The 20,545-nt window shown below is 42.4% G+C and overlaps 1 protein-coding gene across 1 annotated transcript in view; it reads right to left on the reverse strand.

The window, feature by feature from the left end:
• Positions 1–389: 389 nt before the first annotated feature.
• The window catches only part of CPE (carboxypeptidase E), a 128,055-nt gene continuing 107,899 nt past the window's right edge, over positions 390–20,545 (reverse strand). The window contains exons 7-9 of the mRNA XM_075347326.1: positions 13,456–13,555; positions 12,329–12,447; positions 390–4,530 (exon numbers count right to left, since the gene is read on the reverse strand). Of these exons, the coding sequence (XP_075203441.1) occupies positions 4,432–4,530; positions 12,329–12,447; positions 13,456–13,555 (318 nt within the window). The 3' untranslated portion in view covers positions 390–4,431. The remainder of the gene's footprint in view (positions 4,531–12,328; positions 12,448–13,455; positions 13,556–20,545) is intronic.

A 20,545-nucleotide genomic window follows, 5' to 3' on the forward strand; every position in this document is an offset into this window, starting at 1 on the left:
GATTCAGCTAGGATTCCAGCTGTCTGAGTTTTTCATGAACCAATAGATTTAAATGGATGATAACTATCCGTAACCAGCATCAAAATCGGACATCTCAATTTTTGTATTTTTTTTTTGAGGGACACTCATTCCGTCCCCTTGCGCCCACCTCCAGAAAAAAAAAAGCTTATAGACTGTTAAGGGTAACATTTTACATCTGAGAAAAACATGAATAGAACACATATCCAAAAATAAGACATGTGAAAGGGGCCTTTGACTGCATTATTCATTTTAGCTTGGAAACCTAAAGTGATCAGATCGGTTATCATTAGATATGGCACCAAATCTTGTTTGTAGATCTGAATCATTGATTTATGTTGTCAGTAAATATAGCTAAAAGTCATCAGACATTGGAAATAAAGTAATATTTTATAATATATTAATGAAGGAACATGTAACAAACGACTACACAAACAAGACATAAACATGTGCAGACGAGGAGCCTTGAAAGCAGTAAGTCTACATTGGCTTCACACAAGAATATCTGGCAGTGTACACTTCAGACTGGAACATTTCATTTATTGACAAGTCAAATATTTCTGGTCTTTGAGAAGAGTATTGATCATCATTTGACACATCGACGTTCACTGTGCTTTGATAAAGGCAACAATTGTATTAACATACTCTGTAGTAAAATATTACTATTATACAACGGCCATAGATAGTCATTTAATTAATGAAGGAAACATACAAGTATAGATATTACACAGAACGACAATGCCACTGATGGTTGGTAACGATTAATCCTACACTCAGGTCTGCCATGATTCCCGATGATGCTGGACTATGTTATGGGAAGGCCTCCATCACATGTGATGCTAGTACCGCACCACTACTGTATCTCCTAGAACAGTACCAAACATTGCATAGTGTGAACAGGAGTCTGTAAACTCGTCACTACTACTATAACGCTCCTTGCTCTCCATATAGTAAACAATATGCAAAGTTTCAATGAGGCCCTAGTCACAAAATAACTCGCTTTGTTATTTACCTGCAGCTCCTTTAATGCACACATCTTGTCTTGCTGTGTAGATTCACCGTTTACACAAGTGTATACGGAGTACCGTCAGGGGTGACAGGCCTCCAATGGGAGTAATATCTAATACAATAAGCCACAGCAGGAATCATTCATTGTACTTAAGGTAGCACTACTGGCAGATCACTTGCTGCTGGAGGTCTATCACAATTTTGGATATTTACAACCAGTGTGCACAACAAAAATGGTGCGAAAATTGTGAACATGCACATTAGAGCTGATGTATGGGCCCTGTGGTTAATTACCTAGGTGGGTCGAATGTATTCCTGTCCAATACGGATATATTGAGCAGCGTGGAACCATGGACTATGGGCTCCATCGAGTTTGTCATGAGAACAGCCATTTTACCATGCTGCGCTATTTTGCCTGTCATTCTCTTGTAGAATTTGCATTGGAGACTCCATTAGGATCCTCAGCAGCAGACGTAAAGAAAGTCTTAAAATACAAATTTCTGTATTGTGTAATTTATTTATTCTTGAAGCTTGGCTTGATACTCAGTATAAAGACAGAAATTGTCAGGTTACTAAACTAAAGTTTTTTAATATAGACAGAGCCCCTGTCTATCTGTGCAGTGGTCTGGTCCATTATCGTACAGCCAATAAAGAGCAGATTATGTTTTATTGTGGAACAGACCACTGCACACATATAAACAGGGGTGTTAGCAATACATTATAATTTCCATTTTATCTTGTGTTATCTATTTATTCTTGTAGTGTGGCTTTAATATAATAATATATATATATACTGTATATATAATATAATTAATATAAAGTATTGATTCTTAGATTACTGAAATCAGTTATTTAATACTACACACATATAACAGGGGTGTTATAAATACGTTAAGATTTTTATCCTAGTTTTTTCTATTTGTCATGTTTTATCGCTTTACATCTAATATACTGTATAATGCTGTGTATGTAAGTGTGAATGTCCACTAAAGGAATCCACACCGTTGCATTTACAATATTGTACAGCCACCTCATTTAACTCAGGGAACCTCATAGACTATGTTTTGAAGGGAAATTTTAACCCCTCGCTTTACAAGTTATTGGTAAAAAAAAAAACACGCTTAGGCCTCTTTCACACATCAGTTTTTTGCCATCAGGCACAATCCGGTTTGTGCCTGATGCGACGGATCTGTCGCAGATTGTGGCAAAACTGATGCAACGGATCCGGTAAAAAACCGAATCTGTCTCATCTTTTTCCCTTCAGGCCAATGGTTATTTGCTATTGGGAGAGAGAGACAGAAGAGAGAGAGAAGAGGGAGAGAGAGAGAGAGAGAGAGAAGAGGGAGGGAGAGGGGGAGAGACAGAGAGGAGAGAGAGAGAGCAAGAGAGAGAAGAGGGAGAGAAAAGACAGAGAGAGAGAGAGAACTTTTTTTGTGACCAGAAGTGAATTTACACAATGTCTGGGCATGTCCAAAAACAAAAAACGGATCCATTGCCTCGTTCCGTCATTTGACGGATGATGATGGATCCGGCGCCCATTGGCTTCCATTGTAAAAAAAAGACGGATGGCGACGGATCCATCGCCTTTTTTTTTTTCACCGGTCCCAAAAAACGTTCCTTACTTCCGGTGGCCGCACGATGGATGAAACGTGAGGCCATGCGTCGCAATCCGGCGCTAATACAAGTCTATGAGAAAAAAACAGATCAGGCGCCAAATCCGTTTTTTTTCCAAATTCGACGGATTGTGCCTGACGGCAAAAAACTGATGTGTGAAAGAGGCCTTACTTACTGTTTGGATGTGTGAGGTAATATATTAGCTATTTTGCGAGTTAGCCTGGATATTTATCAGGTGACCTACAGCAACCAATCACAGTTCTGCTTCTATTTTGCTACAGGTCATTAATAGGAGCTCTAATTGGTTGCTAAAGGCATCAGAGAACATTCTTAGTATAAGACAGCTTACGTGTCAGTTAATATAATTTTGGTGGTGAGAGGAAAAGTCGGAGAGAAGGATAGGGTGGGGGTGTAGGAGAGTGGGAGAGAGGGAAAGAGGGAGGGAGGGAGAGTGGAAGAGAGAGAGACAGAGACTTAGTTACTAGTCCGGGCAATGCCGGGTACAACAGCTAGTTTCATATAAAACAGAAATTCTCAGGTTTCTGAAATTGTTTTTTTTTAATGTGGGCAGAACCCCTACCTGCACATATATAACAGGAATATTATAAATACAGTAACAGAAATATAATAGAAATAATTGCCAGCTTACTCTTTCAATTGTTTCAGTTTTCAATGGAGATCCCGGTACTGTGCTTTGTGGAACATTGCAATAGTCAACTAAAGAGATTTGTAGACCAACTCAATCTGGTAGATTAAAGATCCAAATTCTTTATTAATGATCCTTTAAAATAAAATCTTTGTTTTAAGATGAACTCAAAATCTTCAACGTGATAGGCAGCCTTAATATCTTCATTATTAAGGGCGCTTATTCCGTTCTAAATATAGCTGCTACAGCTGACTATTGCAGTGTTATAAATACGGTAATATTTTATTCCTTTTTGGGCACAAACTACTTTTTAAAAAACAAAACAGTATATTGCAAAAAAAAATAAGGAAAAAAAATAATTATACATTGCCTTGAATAAAACTGTATGGAAAGGATGAGCCTACTGTTTAGTCCAGCAACATGGTATGAGTCAGAGAAGCCATCAATTATCTTAACGTGATTATTTCTTAACTCGTGTGTTGCTTTTAGTAGATTATAACCAAAGTAATCATATAGAAATGTTTATGTTCATTTTTGGAGGCAGCGTCAATATGCAAATCACAGTTGTCCTCGGAAGAAATTTAATTATAACATTCTGAGCTAACGGATAAGAAATAATGCCAATATTGGATTATTTCTTCCAGGACCCACAAGAAGAGTAGCTGACATCATCTCTACATACATACTGCCAAGATATTTTTGGCAACAGCTGTGCTATATATTATTGTGTAAACTAATATGTACTCTACAACACATGGCTTAAACATAAAATATTGCATTTCGACTTCCACGGCTTTATTTTTGACTCTTGACATTGGGTAGAAAACTCCAAACTGTTGCTCAAACGATGCCATATACTCACAGATTTGTTGTGCCAAGTTCTACGGTAACCCTAGCTGAAAGCCTAGCATATAAATATAAAGAGTGCAGATCCATATCCAGATCATCACAGAAACAAAGTAAACAGATTGAAAATTCAAAATTACACATTATCCAATATTTATAGGAATGTGCATGTATAACATGCATGTAAGGATATACAGTATATGCCTTGTTGTGCATACCCATTCCTATAGATATATAGTCCACATTACTGCATACCAAGTCAACATATAATTTAATTTAATATCATGGGTAAATCATCTTCAAAAATTCAGAGTTTGGGACATCATCTTCCACCATTCCATTAGCTCTTCCTTCTCTTCCTCCTTCCTCTCTGATAATGATTCCAGATCAAAATCAATCTGTTTTAATGAAAAAATAAAAATAAGTAAATATACAATGGCTTCATGATGACATTGTGATAAAATACATAGAACTGGAAAAGCCAGTGGACAAAAAGTACAGAATATAAAATAGTAAATAACTGGAGGGCAGCGGAGGACACCCGCATGAAGGAAATCCTCATTAATAGTAGATTACCTGCCTTTCAGTCTATTAGATCACGGCCCTCACGTGGAGGAGCGCAGTGGTTTGAATATCTACAGTTAGTTTTATGTCTCTGCACAGGAGGTGGAGGGCTCACTCTGTGGAACTCCCACTCCTTTGGAGGAAATGTTCCTGAGGGAGGCTTCACCGGAACACGCAATTTCATTTCTATATAATGTCCCCATCAGACTAGGTGCTGCCGAAAAAATAAATTACCAACTGGCTTGGGAGCGGGACTTGGGGGAAACCATCTCACAGGAGGATTGGGCGAAAGGTTTCTTATTCACTCACAAAATGTCAATTGCTTGCTCTGCCCAGCAAATTTTTTTTAAAATCCTAACAAGATGGTACCAATACCCGTCTAAGCTTCATGCAATCTTCCCACAGGTTTCCCAAGTGTGTTGGAGATGTAACCTGGAGAAGGGTACTATGCTACACATTTGGTGGCAGTGCCAGCTGATAAAACCCTTTTGGGCCAAGGTTTTCGACAATTACCGCCTTATTACTGGAAGAGGGGTGGTGGACTCCCCTAAAATCACCCTTCTCTCTATCCTGCCACACTCTATAACGTATCACAAAAGAGACATTCTGAGATTCTGCCTAACAGCTGCTCGCTCTGTAATTCCAAGACATTGGAAATGATTGACATATATAGAATGGAGGAGCTCTCTGCAGACCAATCCAGGTGCGGGGATAAGTTTGTAAGACTTGGAGTGAGTGGGTTCTTTTTCATGATCCCCTGACTTTCACAAGATCTTTCAGTAGGCCCCTGAGTAGTGCTGCAAACAACATCCGCTCCCATTTTGATTTGTGATATGAAATGAGTGAGCCACAGATTTCTTTCTTCGTTGGTCGCACTTCCCCGCCTGACTTCCTTCCCCCCCTTCTTCCCCATCCTCTCACATTCTTTGTTTTCCTCTCTTTCCTTTCTTTTATATCTCGCTGCTCTTTTCTCTTATGTATATCTATTTTCTTCCTGAAGTTATTAACCTTTCACAAAGGCATGTACATTTTTTTGTTTTAGTGAAATGCTTTAATGAAATGGTTTGTAATTGACACTTCATTTTGTACCATGGACAGATTCACCCGGACAAGACCATGTTGAACTTTTTGTTTGGTCCTGATTGTTTGGATGTGACTCGTGTCTTTTGTTACTTACGTGTTCATTAAAATGATATACTACCATTCTTTGTTTGTTTAGGTCATGGACCTTTCTGTAAATGTTTCAAATTTTCAAGCCTGATTATTTTTGTAATAATGAAAATCAACTTTAATAAAAATAGATTGAACATAAAATAGTAAATAAAATACAAAGCAGGACTATTGAAGTACCGACAACCGTGATACGCAGTCAACAAACCATACATGATGGAGATACCGATCTTCTCCACACCCTATTAATCCAGTGAGAATGTTCCAATTCCTTTCTTACTTGTATTGTCAGTGTGAACTATCGGAATGGCGTGGTTTGTAGACTGCTGCCAACATAATTTGAGTTATTTTTGTTGTGTTTTTCTATTTATTTGTTTATACCCACAGGACCACTGTCTATTTATGGTGTTAGAGAAATCACTATTTTGTTCTTTTGTGGTGTTTATTTTGTTGTTTTTTGTTATTGCATCAGTGGTGTCTCTGGGCAGGCCAATACTACTAGTTAGTCTATGGCCAGTTGTTGATCAATTTGATCTTTTGTGATTTAACCCTTTAGTGACGGAGCTAATTTTCACCTTAATGACCAGACCAAATTTTGCAATTCTGACCAGTGTCACTTCATGAGGTTATAACTCTGGAACGCTTCAACGGATCCCGGTGATTCTGAGATTGTTTTTTCGTCACATATTGGACTTCATGTTAGTACCAAATTTAGGACAATATTTTTTGTGTTTATTTATGAAAAAAATTGAATATTGGCAAAAATTTTGAAAATTTAGCAATTTTCAACTTTTGAATTTTTATACCGTTAAACCAGAGATTTCTGTGACACAAAATAGTTAATAAATAACATTTCCCACATGTCTACTTTACATCAGCACAATTTTGGAAACAAAATTTTTTTTTGTTAGGAAGTTAGAGGGGTTCAAAGTTTATCAGCAATTTCTCATTTTTACATCAAAATTTACAAAACCAGTTTTTTAGGGACCACATCACATTTGAAGTGACTTCAATAGGCCTAGATGACAGAAAATACCCAAAAGTGACACCATTCTAAAAACTGCACCCCCCAAAGTACTCAAAACCACATTCAAGAAGTTTATTAACCCTTCAGGTGCTTCACATGAACAAAAGCAATGTGGAATGAAAAAAAGCAAAAATTAAATTTTACCTAAAAATGTTGCTCTAACCCAAATTTATTCACTTTTAGAAGAAATAACACAACAAAATGGACCTCAAAACTTGTTCCCCACTTTCTTATGAGCGCGCCGATACCCCACATGTGGTCAGAAACCTCTGTTTGGACAAATGGGAGGGCTCGGAACAGAAGGAGCAATATTTGAATTTTGGAAAGCAAATTTGGCTGAAATAGATTGCGGGCACCATGTTGCATTTACAGGTCCGCTAAGGTACCTAAACAGAAGAAATCCCTCACAAGTGACACCATTTTGGAAACTAGACCCCTCAAGGCTTCTATCTAGGGGTATAGTGAGCATTTTAGATCCACAGGTACTTCACAGATTTTGTTAACGTTACGTTGTCATATTGAAAATTTTAATAATTTTCTCAAAAATGTTGCTTTAGCATCAATTTTCTCACTTTTTCAAGAGGTAATTCCAAAAATTTGACCTCAAGGTTTGTTAACCACTTTTTTATGAGCGCGGTGATACCTCACTTGTGGTCTGAAACCTTTGTTTGGACAAATGGGAGGGCTTGGAACGAAAGGAGCAATATTTGAATTTTAGAAAGGAAATTTGGCTGAAAAAGATTGCGGGCACCATGTCGCATTTGGAGGTCCCCTAAGGTACCTAAACAGCAGAAACCCCGCACAAGTGGCCCCATTTTGGAAACTAGGCCCCTCAAGGAATTTATCTAGATGTTTGGTGAGTACCCTGAACCCTCAGGTGCTTCACAGAATTTTATAACGTTGAGCCATGAAAAAAAAAAAAAAAAATTTTACCACAAAATTGTTATTTCAACCAGGTAGCTTTTTTTTTTACAAGAGTAAAAGGAAAAAATTCAGCATAACATTTATTGTGCAATTTCTCCTGAGTTTGGCGATACCTTATATGTGGTGGAAATCAACTGTTTGGGCGCATGGCAGGGCTCGGAAGGGAAGGAGTGCCATTTGACTGCAAAATTGGCTGGAATCAATAGCGGACGCCAGGTTGCATTTGGAGAGCCCCTGAGGTGCCTAAACAGTGGAGGTCCCCCACAAGTGACTTCATTCTGGAAACAAGACACCTCAAGGCTTTTATCAAGGTGTATAGTGAGCAGTTTGAATCCACGAGTACTTCACAGAATTTGATAAGCTTAGGTTGCCATATTGAAAATTTTCATTTTTTTCACAAAACTGTTGCTTTAGCATCAAATTTCTCACTTTTTCAAGAGACAACAACAAACCGTGGACCCCACAAGTTGTTATCCAATTTCTTGTGAGCGCAGGGATACCCCAAATGTGGCCAAAAACCTCTGTTTGGATAAATGGGAGGGCTTGGAATGGAGGGAGCACCATTTGAATTCTGGAAAAGTTGAAATAAATTGCGCGCACCATGTCACATTAGCAGGGCCCCTTGGGTACCTATACATCAGAAAACCCCCACAAGTGACCCCATTTTGGAAACTGGATTTTATTCAGGAGTATAGTAAGCATTTTGAATCCACAGGTACTTCACAAAAATGTTGCTGTAGCAACAAATGTCTCACTGTTAGGCTCTGTGGCCATGATCCAGCGACACGGCATCTAGTACAGAGTGTCAGCCTCCTGCAGAGATGTGAGTGTTGTCCACGGGAGAACGCAGCTGCCCAAGCCCATGATTTGGGTTCAGGCCGCTGTGGAGCTCTATGCTACCTGCAGAGAACACTCATCTCCGCAGCATAAATTGACATGCTGAGGCTCGGGAAGCTGCGCCACAGGTCGGTTTATGCTGCGGAGAAAAGAAGCACATTGGGCATGGGATTTCTAAAAATCCTTCCACTGTGCTTCTACTGCACAACGCAGCGCTATGGACGCAGGGAAAACACTCTGCGCCCAAAACGCTGCAAACCCTGATTGTGGGCACACAGCGTAAAATGCTACAATGGATGAATGGATAGATGTCAAACAAATATAACGTCCCATTCCCCTGCATATTCTAAGCTGGCGCCCTTTAGTGCCTTTCATGTGGCACTAAAGGGTGCCTAGCCTTGTATTTAGCCCCCCAAAAAATTAATAATTAAAATAAACGACGTGGGGTCCCCCCTATTTTTGATAGCCAGCTAGGGTAAAGCAGACAGCTGTAGCCTGCAAACCACAGCTGACAGCTTCACCTTGGCTGGTGATCAATTTGGAGGGCTCCCCAGGCGTTTTTTTAAAAAAAAAAAAAACGTGGGGTCCCCCCCAAATTAGATCACCAGCCAAGGTGAAGCGGACAGCTGGGGTCTGGTATTCTCAGGGTGGGAAGAGCCATGGTTATTGGACTCTTCCCAGCCTAAAAATAGCAGGCCGCAGCCGCCCCAGAAGTGGCGCATCCATTAGATGCGCCAATCCTGGCGCTTCGCCCCAGCTCATCCCGCGCCCTGGTGCGGTGGCAGACGGGGTAATATATGGGGTTGATACCAGCTGTAATGTCACCTGGCATCAAGCCCTGGGGTTAGTGATGTCACGGCATCTGAACAGATACCCGACATCACTAACCCAGTCAGTAATAGAAAAAAAAAAGACAAAAAAAAAATTTATTTGAAAAAACACTCCCCGAAACATTCCTCTTTTACCAATTTATTGAAAATAAAGAAATTCCGGTCGCTGTAATCCATTTTGGAGGTCCCGCGCCGACTCTGGATCTTCTAGAATATGGGGGGCACGTTCAGGGAACGTATCCCCCATTTTCTGGAAGAGCAAGCTCTCCATGAGCAGTGTGGGTGCAGTAATCTGAGAATACTGCACTCACACTGCCCCGGTCCAACCTAGGGCAGAGTGACCTGCAGTAACCTCATTCCAGAATATGAGGGGTACGCTCACAGAACGTACCCCCCATTTTCTGGAACAGCAGCCTCTCCATGTGAGGAGTGTGGCTGCAGATCACTGCACTCACCCTCCCCCGGTCCACAGTGGAGCCTGTGCATCAGCGACGTCAGCAGGATCCCTGCTTGCAGGGATCCAGCTGACAGCCGCTGTCTGCGCATGCGCCGCCAGCATTGAAGAAGGAGGCGGCGATCGCGGGCCCGGAGCGGCAGACAGGTAACGTATAACCGGGGGCTTGGGGGGGGGGGGTGACGGGGGGTGACGGGGGGTGACCTAGTGGGACCTGGGGACACCTTTCTGCCGCATGTGACATGTCACATGCGGCAGAAAGAGCAGAATGAAGGCGGCCGCGCGCTGTGCGCCGCCATCTTCCACGCTCCGGAGGGGGGAGGGGGGTGGTGGCTCTGGAGAACCGGAGGGGGCTCCGGTGACCAGAGGGCTCCGGTGGACCGGAGGAGGGGTCAGGGGGAGGACATTTCCCTCCGATCTGAAATGTTTGATCATTTCAGATCGGAGGGAAATGACTGCAGAGCTGGCGCCGGCGGCAGTTTTCTGTGCGCTTCGGCGCCATTTTGGATGTCCGGTGGGGGTAGGGGTGGGGGTGGGGGGACTCTCCGGTACCGGGGGCTTTGGGGGCACTAGGGGGTTAGATTTCTTTCTCATCTGACATGTTTGATCATGTCAGATGAAAAAGAAATCAGTTTTACCGGCCATTTCTTTTTTTTTCATGTGTTCGTCGGTATACGGTGTATACCGCCGATCACATGATCGGGGTCCAAAAAAAACACCCCGATTCATAATCTGGGGGGTCTCAGCTACCCCCGGTAGCTGAAACCCCCGAGATTTTCGGTCGCTGGGGGGCGCTACAGGGTTTTTTCGGGCCGCCGCTTTAAAGCGGCGGAACAGAATAAGTACCCTGTTTTGCCGCCGCTTTAAGTCGTACGGCCGTCGTTATGAGGTTAATGCAGAGGGGCTTTTGGTTACATACCTATTTATATAGGGTTTTAATAACTAATAAAAAAAAGGTTATATTTTAGCCTCTTATTATTGATATTTTCAATATTATTTGGATAAGTGGCTCTTTACTATTGTCCTGCTTTTATATTTAAAAGCTACATTCAGACAATGTTGCCATTTTTTGGACCAGTCACTTTCCCAACAGACTAAAAAGCTGCCTGCCATTTGAAGAGATGAACATAGTGTGTGCTGTTATCTACCCAAGGCCCGTGTGGAAAACTGTGCATTTGCACTGGCACAATGGCTACCATTGGTCAGTATGCCAACCTTTGGTCAGTATTGCTACCATTGGCCAGTGTGCCGTCTGCTGGTCAATGTGCCTACTATTGGTCAGTGCGCTGTCCGCTGGTCAGTGTGCCTACCATTGGTCAGTGTGCCTACCATTGGTCAGTGTGCCTACCATTGGTCAGTGTGCTGTCCGCTGGTCAGTGTGCCTACCTTTGGTTAGTGTGCCTACCATTGGTCAGTGTGCCTACCATTGGTAAGTGTTCCGTCTGCTGGTCAGTGTGCCTACCATTGGTCAGTGTGCCGTCCACTGGTCAGTGTGCCTACCATTTGTAAGTGTGCCATCCGTTCAGCATACAGGAAGCAAACAGATAAAATACGTTCATATGAATGTACCCAAAGTGTAACAAATTTTCTCCTACAGATTTTTTCTTTTGATCTGTATGTGTTACATATGGATTTGCTTGATACAGATTTACCATGAATTTTACACTATGTTCTTCAAATGGTTAAATATGAAAATCCATTGATAAATTGATATTAAACATATTAAAAATCTAACCCCCAAGGCAATTGCTGATGTCGATTTCTCCTGCAGCATGAGGATTCCAAAATGAATAAATCGCAGATCTGGAACTACACAGTACCTTTAGCCACATGACATTAAGATTATAATGTCGCACTCTGGTTGGGTTAAAATCCTGCAGGTTTAGATTATTGAAGACTGTTCTATTGCAGTACGTTGATTTGCAGGTGATAACACAACCACATTTACTTTCATTAGTGTAGATTTAGCAGCATTACATGTACTAAGTAGTCTCATCCTGAATCTTTCTTCTTCTGTGTATTACAAGAGCTGAGGGATCATTTCAGCCGCCATGATGCAGATATCGTTATATAAAGAATCCGTTTTTGGCTTCTTTCTATAAGAAATGTTCGCAATAAATGCTCGTGGTCTTCATGTTTTACACATTATCATAAACTGATCCCAAAAGGAGGAGGACACGGCCGTCTGTTGGTTCCCAGTATAGACATGGCTATGTATGTATAGTGACTGTCAGCAATAGCGTATAAACCATAGGAAAACTGTGATTCATCATGTCATACATGTTCTGTGAGGGAGCGCCTCACTAATATAGTATATGAAAGGAGACTGCATCTATTAGACATGATGTTATTGTATAATGTCTGCAAAATTCCCAGTGCCAGTTACTTACCTTAGTGGCAGGGCTATAAGCCACAGCTACTTTTTTAGTGGTCGCAAGGAACCCTGGAGCGGAGGCTGTGACTTTGTAGTTCCCAGGAGCAAGGAGCCTCCAGTAATCACCATCCTTAGCTTGGGTTAAAAGAAAAAAATAAAAGTATTCAAAGAGCAAATCATTCAAGGGAACCTGACAGTAGATGCGTTATTGCAGCCATATATGTTTTTTCATAGAAATGCAGCATAATTTCAGAGAAATTACTTAGAAAAGCTGCCTCAGATAACGAGACTATGATCAGTGCCCCTTGTCTTTTCCCCGCCTTGCTCTCTTAAGTGGGATTTACACACAGTGACATTGCTAGCGATGTCGCTGGTGAAAGCACCCGCCCCCGTCGGTTGTGCGTCATGGTCAAATCACTGCCCGTGGTGCACAACATCGCTTACACCCGTCACACATACTTACCTGCCTAGCGACGTTGCTGTGGCCAGCGAACTGCCTCCTTTCTAAGGGGGCGGTTCGTTCGGCGTCACAGCGGCGTCACTAAGCGGCCACCCAATAGAAGCGGAGGGGCGGAGATGAGCGGGCCGAACATCCCGCGCCCACCTCCTTCCTTCCTCATTGCGGGCGGCCGCAGGTACGGTGATGTTCCTCGTTCCTGCGGTGTCACACATAGCGATGTGTGCTGCCGCAGGAATGACGAACAACCTGCGTCCTGCAACAGCAACGGTATTCGGGAAAGGAACGATGTGTCAACGATCAACGATTAGGTAAGTAATTTTGATCATTAACGGTTGTTTCTGCGCTTCACACGCAACGACGTCGCTAACGAGGCCGGATGTGCGTCACGAATTCCGTGACCCCAACGACATCTCGTTAGCGATGTCGTTGCGTGTAAAGCCTGCTTTAGACTGACAGGTCTCTCCCTATACACACAAAGAAACCTGTCAGTCTATGGGTGAAGCTGCCGGGGACCTGACACAGACCAGTCATCTAAGAGTCAATCTAATTGAAATATTTGCACCATTTATCAGACTATTGAGCAGTTATTGCTTTGGGCTTACTGTTATTGATGTACAAAACTGATACGTCAATGCCCCTTGGACGCACTCATTTATTCCAGTGTAGACTTGATTGTTTAGTACCTGAAGTTACATCATGGTTGATTCCATCCACAGATATTGTTGCATTAGCAATTGGATTTCCCTGATGATCCCTGACAAATCCTTTTACTCCACGATGCACCTGAAAAATAGATACAAATGTTTCTTTCCATTGGATTACAGATATAATAGCACTGTTGAATGCCATTACCATCATGTCCTGAAACAAATGGCCTAAAGAGGTATGCTAATTTTAATTTATTTATTTTTAATTTGTTTGAAGTATAACCATTATTTTATTTCCTTAAATTAAATAAATAGTATGTGTGAAAAGAATAGAGCTAGATACAGACACAGACATTCTGCTGCTAGTGTTCCTAAAATGACAGCTACACTTAAAGGGTTTGTGCACCTGACTTCTTTTTCAGAGGAATTCCACTCTGAAAATCGCCTGAAAAAGTACAACCTAAAACATTCAGAGCATGATCCCATATATAGAAAATTGTTTTTACATAGAAAAGCATTTGTTCAGGCCTTTGACACCATTTAACTGCTTCAGGTTTCCAAAAGCACCTAGCGGTTAACCATTTTTCAGGTGTTTTCTGCTTAGAATACGCTCCATTCTTACAATACAAGTCAATGCGAAGCTCAAAAGATGCTTGGAAGATATCCAGTCATTTTTATTAGTGCTTAGCAAGTATTTATTCTTAAAATGATGGAATTTAGTTAAAAAAATGATAGGAAAAGTAACAAAAACCCAACTTAAAAATGCTGGAAAAAAAACGAAATATGCCAGTGGTTAAAAACATCAAAAAAGAACTCCGAAAATATAAACAAAAATGGTATAAAAAGGTTTTTCAGGAAAGAAAAATGTTAATGTTTCCTGAAGAATCTTCCCCTTGGCTGATTCACCTGCTTGAAAAAGATATTGTATGCATTAAAGAATACTAAATCATAAATATGCATATATGGACATTAATATTCTGCTCACATGCTGTATCTTTAATAGGCTTCATTCACACAATTTGTTTTTCAAAAACTGTCACTTTCAAACATTTTTTAACCTTTTTTTATTAATTTTTTTGGGAACTTTTAAGTTAGTCTTGTATACATTTTTTTTCCATAGATAAGACAATGGGAAAGCATTACACAATTATTAGGCAAGTGAGTATTTTGACCATATCATAATATTTAAGCAGATTTTCCAACTTCAAGCTGTATAAACTTGAATAATTATTGGATGAAGCATATCGGGTGATGTGTATTTGTGTAATGAGGAAGGTAGGGGGCTCTCTCTTCTATCCCCATCGGCACCCCCGCAACGAAATCACGGGGAGCCGATGTTTGTCATGGCACTCGGGGGTCAAACAATGAGCTCCTTGTGTGCCAGGTATAGAGGCCTGTTAAACCCAACCATAGGCAGGGTAAAACGCGTTCTGTCAGTATAATCAGAGAGGTCTCATGTATTTCAATACATACCTATTATGTGCAATACAAAATTATAGTGTTATTACGAGGAGCTGCTGATAAGCCTTTGACTTTACCCAGAAAGAAATGAGATAGGATGGTGAAACTTTAAATTTATTCCCCATACTCTCCACTGATGTTAACACACTTCTTAATCTGTATTCCAAGTTCTGTAAGCCTAGCAAAAAGAAAGATTTCAGTTGTGTCTCAAACCGGGCATCCGTAGCAGCCATGGCATCAGAAATGGTGTGAAATTTCGTACTCTTGAGGTGTTTCTCCAGGTTTGGAAACAGATGATAGTCAGAGAAAGATAGATCTGGTGAATAAGGTGGGTGGTCAACCAGATAGAAGCCCAACTCTGCCAGTTTTGCCATGGTCGCTTGTGCAGTGTTAGCGGAGGCGTTGTCTTACAGGAACAAGATTCCTCTGGACAGCTTGTCGTGCCTTTTGGCCTTCAAAGCCGCCTTCAATTGGTCCAAAAGTTCAATGTAATACCTTGCATTGATGGTGGAACTCTTTTGAAGGTAGTCCACTAGACGCACGCCCTCCTTATACCAGAACACTGATGCGATCCCCTTAGTGGCTTTTGCTCCCTGAACTTGGCTGGACGAGAAGAACCACTGTGCTTCCACTGTTTTGACTGCTCCTTGTTTTCAGGGTCATACAAATAAATCCAGGTCTCATCCATAGTGACCGGTCAATCTAGGAAGTTCTTATCAGTCTGGAAATGCTGACAAATGGACTGGGAAGTTTTCACTCACATGCTTCTCAGATCTGTTGTCAAACATTTGAGAAGCCACTTTGCAGATAGCTTCCTCATGTTCAAATGTTCATGGATAGTGACACAAACACGTTCACAGGAAATCTCCATGATGTCTGCTATTACTTTAGCTGAAATTCGTCGATTCTCCAGTATGAGGTTATGTACAGCATCGACGATCTCCGAAACAACAACCACCGTCGGTTAGCAAGGACGTTCCTTATCATTGCTGCTGAAGAGACCCTTTTTAAATTTGGCAACCCAGTTCTTAACTGTGGAATATGAAGGGCATTGATCCCCCAATGTCTGCGATGTATCACCATGAATATCCTTTGTGGACTTTCCTTGAAGAAACAAGAATTTTATCACTCCTCTGCTCTCAGTTGCTGTGAATATCACATTAGACTCCACCATTTTGTTTTCCCGAATGCGTAGAACACTGTTGCTATAAGCAACAAACACAAAATTTTGAAAACATATATTAGACGCATAAGGCTTTCATGTGACGTAACATTCGTTCCCATAGAAACAAAAAAACCACAAAGCCAAAGACTTATCAGCAGCCCCTCATATAATTATATTTACTTCCACCACATCTCCATTTGTAACAAAAACCTTAATTTGATTTCCCTATCCTTAGGATGCATCACCCCTTTCCCATGCACGACTGTCCTTTTGTAACATCTCTTAAATGTTGTATGTTAATTCATTTGTAAACCTGGCTGATAAAGGAGCCTTTGTGCTCTGCATGCTTGCAAATATACCGCATTTTTCAGCCTATAAGACGCACTTTTTTCCCCCAAATGTTGGGGGAAAGTTGAGGGTGCGTCTTATGGTCTGAATATAGGGCTGCGGCCGGGAATGAGGGTGCTGCGGTGGAGCGGCCATCGGGGGCACGAGCAGGCTGTAGCAGTGCCTGCCATGACCAATTGGGCCCGCTCATTACATATGCACGCCCATCCTCCCGCCCATCATCCCTCAGCGCTGAAGCCGGCATTTGACAGGTACAGGATACAGCCAGGCCCCTTTCTGTTGGGCCTTGCATTGTAGAGTGTCTGTCCGTGCATGATACACAGTGGGGTACGGCTTGGCAGCCCGCCTGATCTAATAAAAGGGCGTCACCTAATAGGCTGCGGGTTTGTGACTGTGCCATCTGCATGTGAACAGCGCTCTATGCAAGTCACCAGTGTGCAGTTTTATCATCTAGCATTCGCCTCCCCTCCATTCCATGGAGGTGTGTGTGTGATCTGCTTCTCCTGCACCTGTGACGCTTCCACATTAGTGGGGGTTTAGCTGTATCCTGGTAGAGCATTAGCTTTTGGCCTGGGCGATGTACACACTGCAGCCCAACTTGCTGTGAGTAATACTTGATTTTTGGAGGACATTGTCCTCTTTTTGTTGCTATTTTTATATTTAGTGTAGGGACCTACAGACATGAGGTCCCGTGACGAGGGTGTAGGCTTACGTTTTATGGCCATAAATACCAACAAAAACCTCATATTTTTTTGTTTGTACAGGATACAGCCAGGCCCCTTTCTGTTGGGCCTTGCATTGTAGAGTGTCTGTCCGTGCATGATACACAGTGGGGTACGGCTTGGCAGCCCGCCTGATCTAATAGAAGGGCGTCACCTAATAGGCTGCGGGTTTGTGACTGTGCCATCTGCATGTGAACAGCGCTCTATGCAAGTCACCAGTGTGCAGTTTTATCATCTAGCATTCGCCTCCCCTCCATTCCATGGAGGTGTGTGTGTGATCTGCTTCATCTGCACCTGTGATGCTTCCACATTAGTGGGGGTTTAGCTGTATCCTGGTAGAGCATTAGCTTTTGGCCTGGGCGATGTACACACTGCAGCCCAACTTGCTGTGAGTAATACTTGATTTTTGGAGGACATTGTCCTCTTTTTGTTGCTATTTTTACATTTGACAGGTGGGCGGGATGACGGGTGGGAGGTGCGCGCCTAATTAACAGCCGACCGTGATCACCCCTGGCAAATAGAGCCTGAAATGATCATGTGCGGCTGTATTCACTGCCCCCCGCGCATCATTATCAGCGCAGGGGGCAGTGAATAAGTACGGTACACTCACCGGCCACTTCCATGCAGCATCGCGATCTCCTCCAGTCTGCCGGTCAGCTGATCTGTGTAGAGAGCGGTGAGCACAGCGATGACGTCATTACTGTGCGCACCGCTAGTCTCCACGCAAGTCAGCTGACCGGCAGACTGGAGGAGATTGCGATGCTGCAGAGAAGTGACCGGTGACGGCTCCACACAGATCTGTGGCGCTGCTACCGCCACAGACAGGGGGAGGAGCGATGCTGCATGGAGCGAGGAAAGGTGAGTATAAACGTTTATTTTTTTGTGTGATACAGGATACATGCCATATAGCAGGATGAGGGTATATAGCAGGATGAGGATATATAGCAGCATGGGGCCATATAGCAAGATGGGGGTATATAGCAGGATGGGGTCATCTAGCAGGATGAGGGTATATAGCAGCATGGAGGTATATAGCAGCATGGGGCCATATAGCAGGATGGCATTATATAGCAGGATGGGGGTATATAGCAGGATGAGAGCATATTCCAGGATGGCAGTATATAGCAGGATGGGGGTATATAGCAGGATGGGGGTATTTAGCAGGATGGGGACATATAGCAGGATAGCAGTATATAGCAGGATGGGGGTATATAGCAGGATGAGAGCATATTCCAGGATGGCAGTATATAGCAGGATGGGGGTATATAGCAGGATGGGGGTATATGGCAGGATAGGGCCATATACCAGGATGGCAGTATATAGCAGGATGGGGGTATATAGCAGGGTGAGAGCATATTCCAGGATGGCAGTATATAGCAGGATGGGGGTATATAGCAGGATGGGGACATATAGCAGGATGGCAGTATATAGCAGGATGGGGGTATATAGCAGGATGAGGGCATATACCAGGATGGGGTACCTTAGCAGAAAATTTGGGGACATTACCTCCATAACAGTGTCAGCAGCAGATCCTCTCCCCATAACAGTGTGTCATGACCACATTTTTTGCTTAAAATTTTATTTTCCTATTTTCCTCCTCTAAAACCAGGGTGCGTCTTATGGTCCGGTGCGTCTTATAGTCCAAAAAATGCAGTAATTTTTCTGGTTAGCCAATAAATACTCCTAGAATACGTTTGTCATTTTTGGGCATAAAAGTATTTACATCAATACATGCCTATTGCAATGCATGAGAACACGTGATCAGAGGAATAAACATTAAAGTCCCATAGAGGGACTAAGTAAAAAATGTAAAAAAAAAGGTAAGAAAAAAAATTGCAAAAATTATAAACCCCCCACACACACACAGAATAAAGAGCAAAAATATTACACCAGTAAATAAGAATATTTATGTAAAAATAAACATCACCACATAGAAAACAACACAATCTATAAATCTGTCACATTATTTTACCCCAACAGTAAAAATGAGTATATATCCTACAGTAAATAGATAAGTAAATAGTTAAATATTAATAGTATCTGTAAATAATACAGGGTTTTTAATATGCAAAACGTTATGAGTTATGGAAAACTAACACTGCACATAACCCTGAAAACACCATCCCCACCATCAAGCATAGTGGTGGCAGATTCATACTGTGCAGAGGCTTTTCTTTAGCAGAATCAGGGAAGCTGGTCAGGGTTCATGGGAGAATGGATGGAGCTAAATACAGGGCAATCCTAGGGGAAACCTCTTAGTAGCTGCTAAAAACTCGAGACGGAGCCGTAGGGTCACCTTCCAGCAGGCCAACGACTCTAAAGCTACTGCCAGAGCTACAATGGGATGGTTCAGATAAAAGCATATTCATATGTTTGAACGACCTACCAAAATCCAGACCTAAATCCCATTGAGAATCTGTGGCAAGACTTGAAAATTGCTAATCACAGAAGCTTTCGATCCAATCTCACTGAGCTGGAGCTATTTGGAAAGAAGAATTCTAGCGTCTAAATGTGCAAAGCTGGTAGTGAGATACCTCAAACGATTTTCATCAGTAATTACTATGTAACTATTTATTGCAAAATTATCTATTTCACTATTTCTTCATCAGTAACTAATTATTGTCATAGTTGTTCTTTGAGCCATAGTGACTTGTGACACCCTTTGTGTGATTTACTGTATACGGCTACATTAAGGGGCACTTTGTACACTACGACATCGCAAGCCGTTGCTTGCGATGCCGGGCGCGATAGTCCCCGCCCCCGTCGCAGCTGCAATCTCATGGTGATAGTTGCCGTAGCGAACATTATCGCTACGGCAGCTTCACATGCACTCACCTGCCCTGCGACGTCGCTCTGGCCGGCAAACTGCCTCCTTATTAAGGGGGCGGGTCGTGCGGCGTCATAGCGACGTCACACGGCAGGCGGCCAATAGAAGCGGAGGTGCGGAGATAAGCGGGAGGTAAACATCCCGCCCACCTCCGTCCTTCCGCATTGCCGGCGTGAGCCGCAGGACGCAGATAAGGTGATGTTCCTCGCTCCTGCGGCTTCACACACAGCGATGTGTGCTGCCGCAGGAACGAGGAACAACATCGTAACATCGGTCCTTCCTAAATTATGGAAATGACCGACGCTACACCGATGATACGATTTGGACGTTTTTGCGCTCGTAAATCGTATCAAAAAGGATTTACACACTACGATATCAACTGTGACGCCGGATGTACGTCACTTTCGATTTGACCCCACCGACATCGCAGCTGCAATGTCGTAGTGTCCAAAGTGCCCCTAAGGGTCAATTGTCAGCATCTTTTTCTTAAGTCTGTAAGGGCTACCTCTCTTTTTGGAGTATTCGTTACAATATGTATTTATTGGCAGTGTTTCTCACCATCTTTCGCGTTATTTGGACTGTTCAGATATTTAGGTATTATAT

The sequence above is a fragment of the Anomaloglossus baeobatrachus genome, chromosome 1, assembly GCF_048569485.1.
Source record: "Anomaloglossus baeobatrachus isolate aAnoBae1 chromosome 1, aAnoBae1.hap1, whole genome shotgun sequence".
In the NCBI taxonomy this organism is placed as follows: domain Eukaryota; kingdom Metazoa; phylum Chordata; class Amphibia; order Anura; family Aromobatidae; genus Anomaloglossus; species Anomaloglossus baeobatrachus.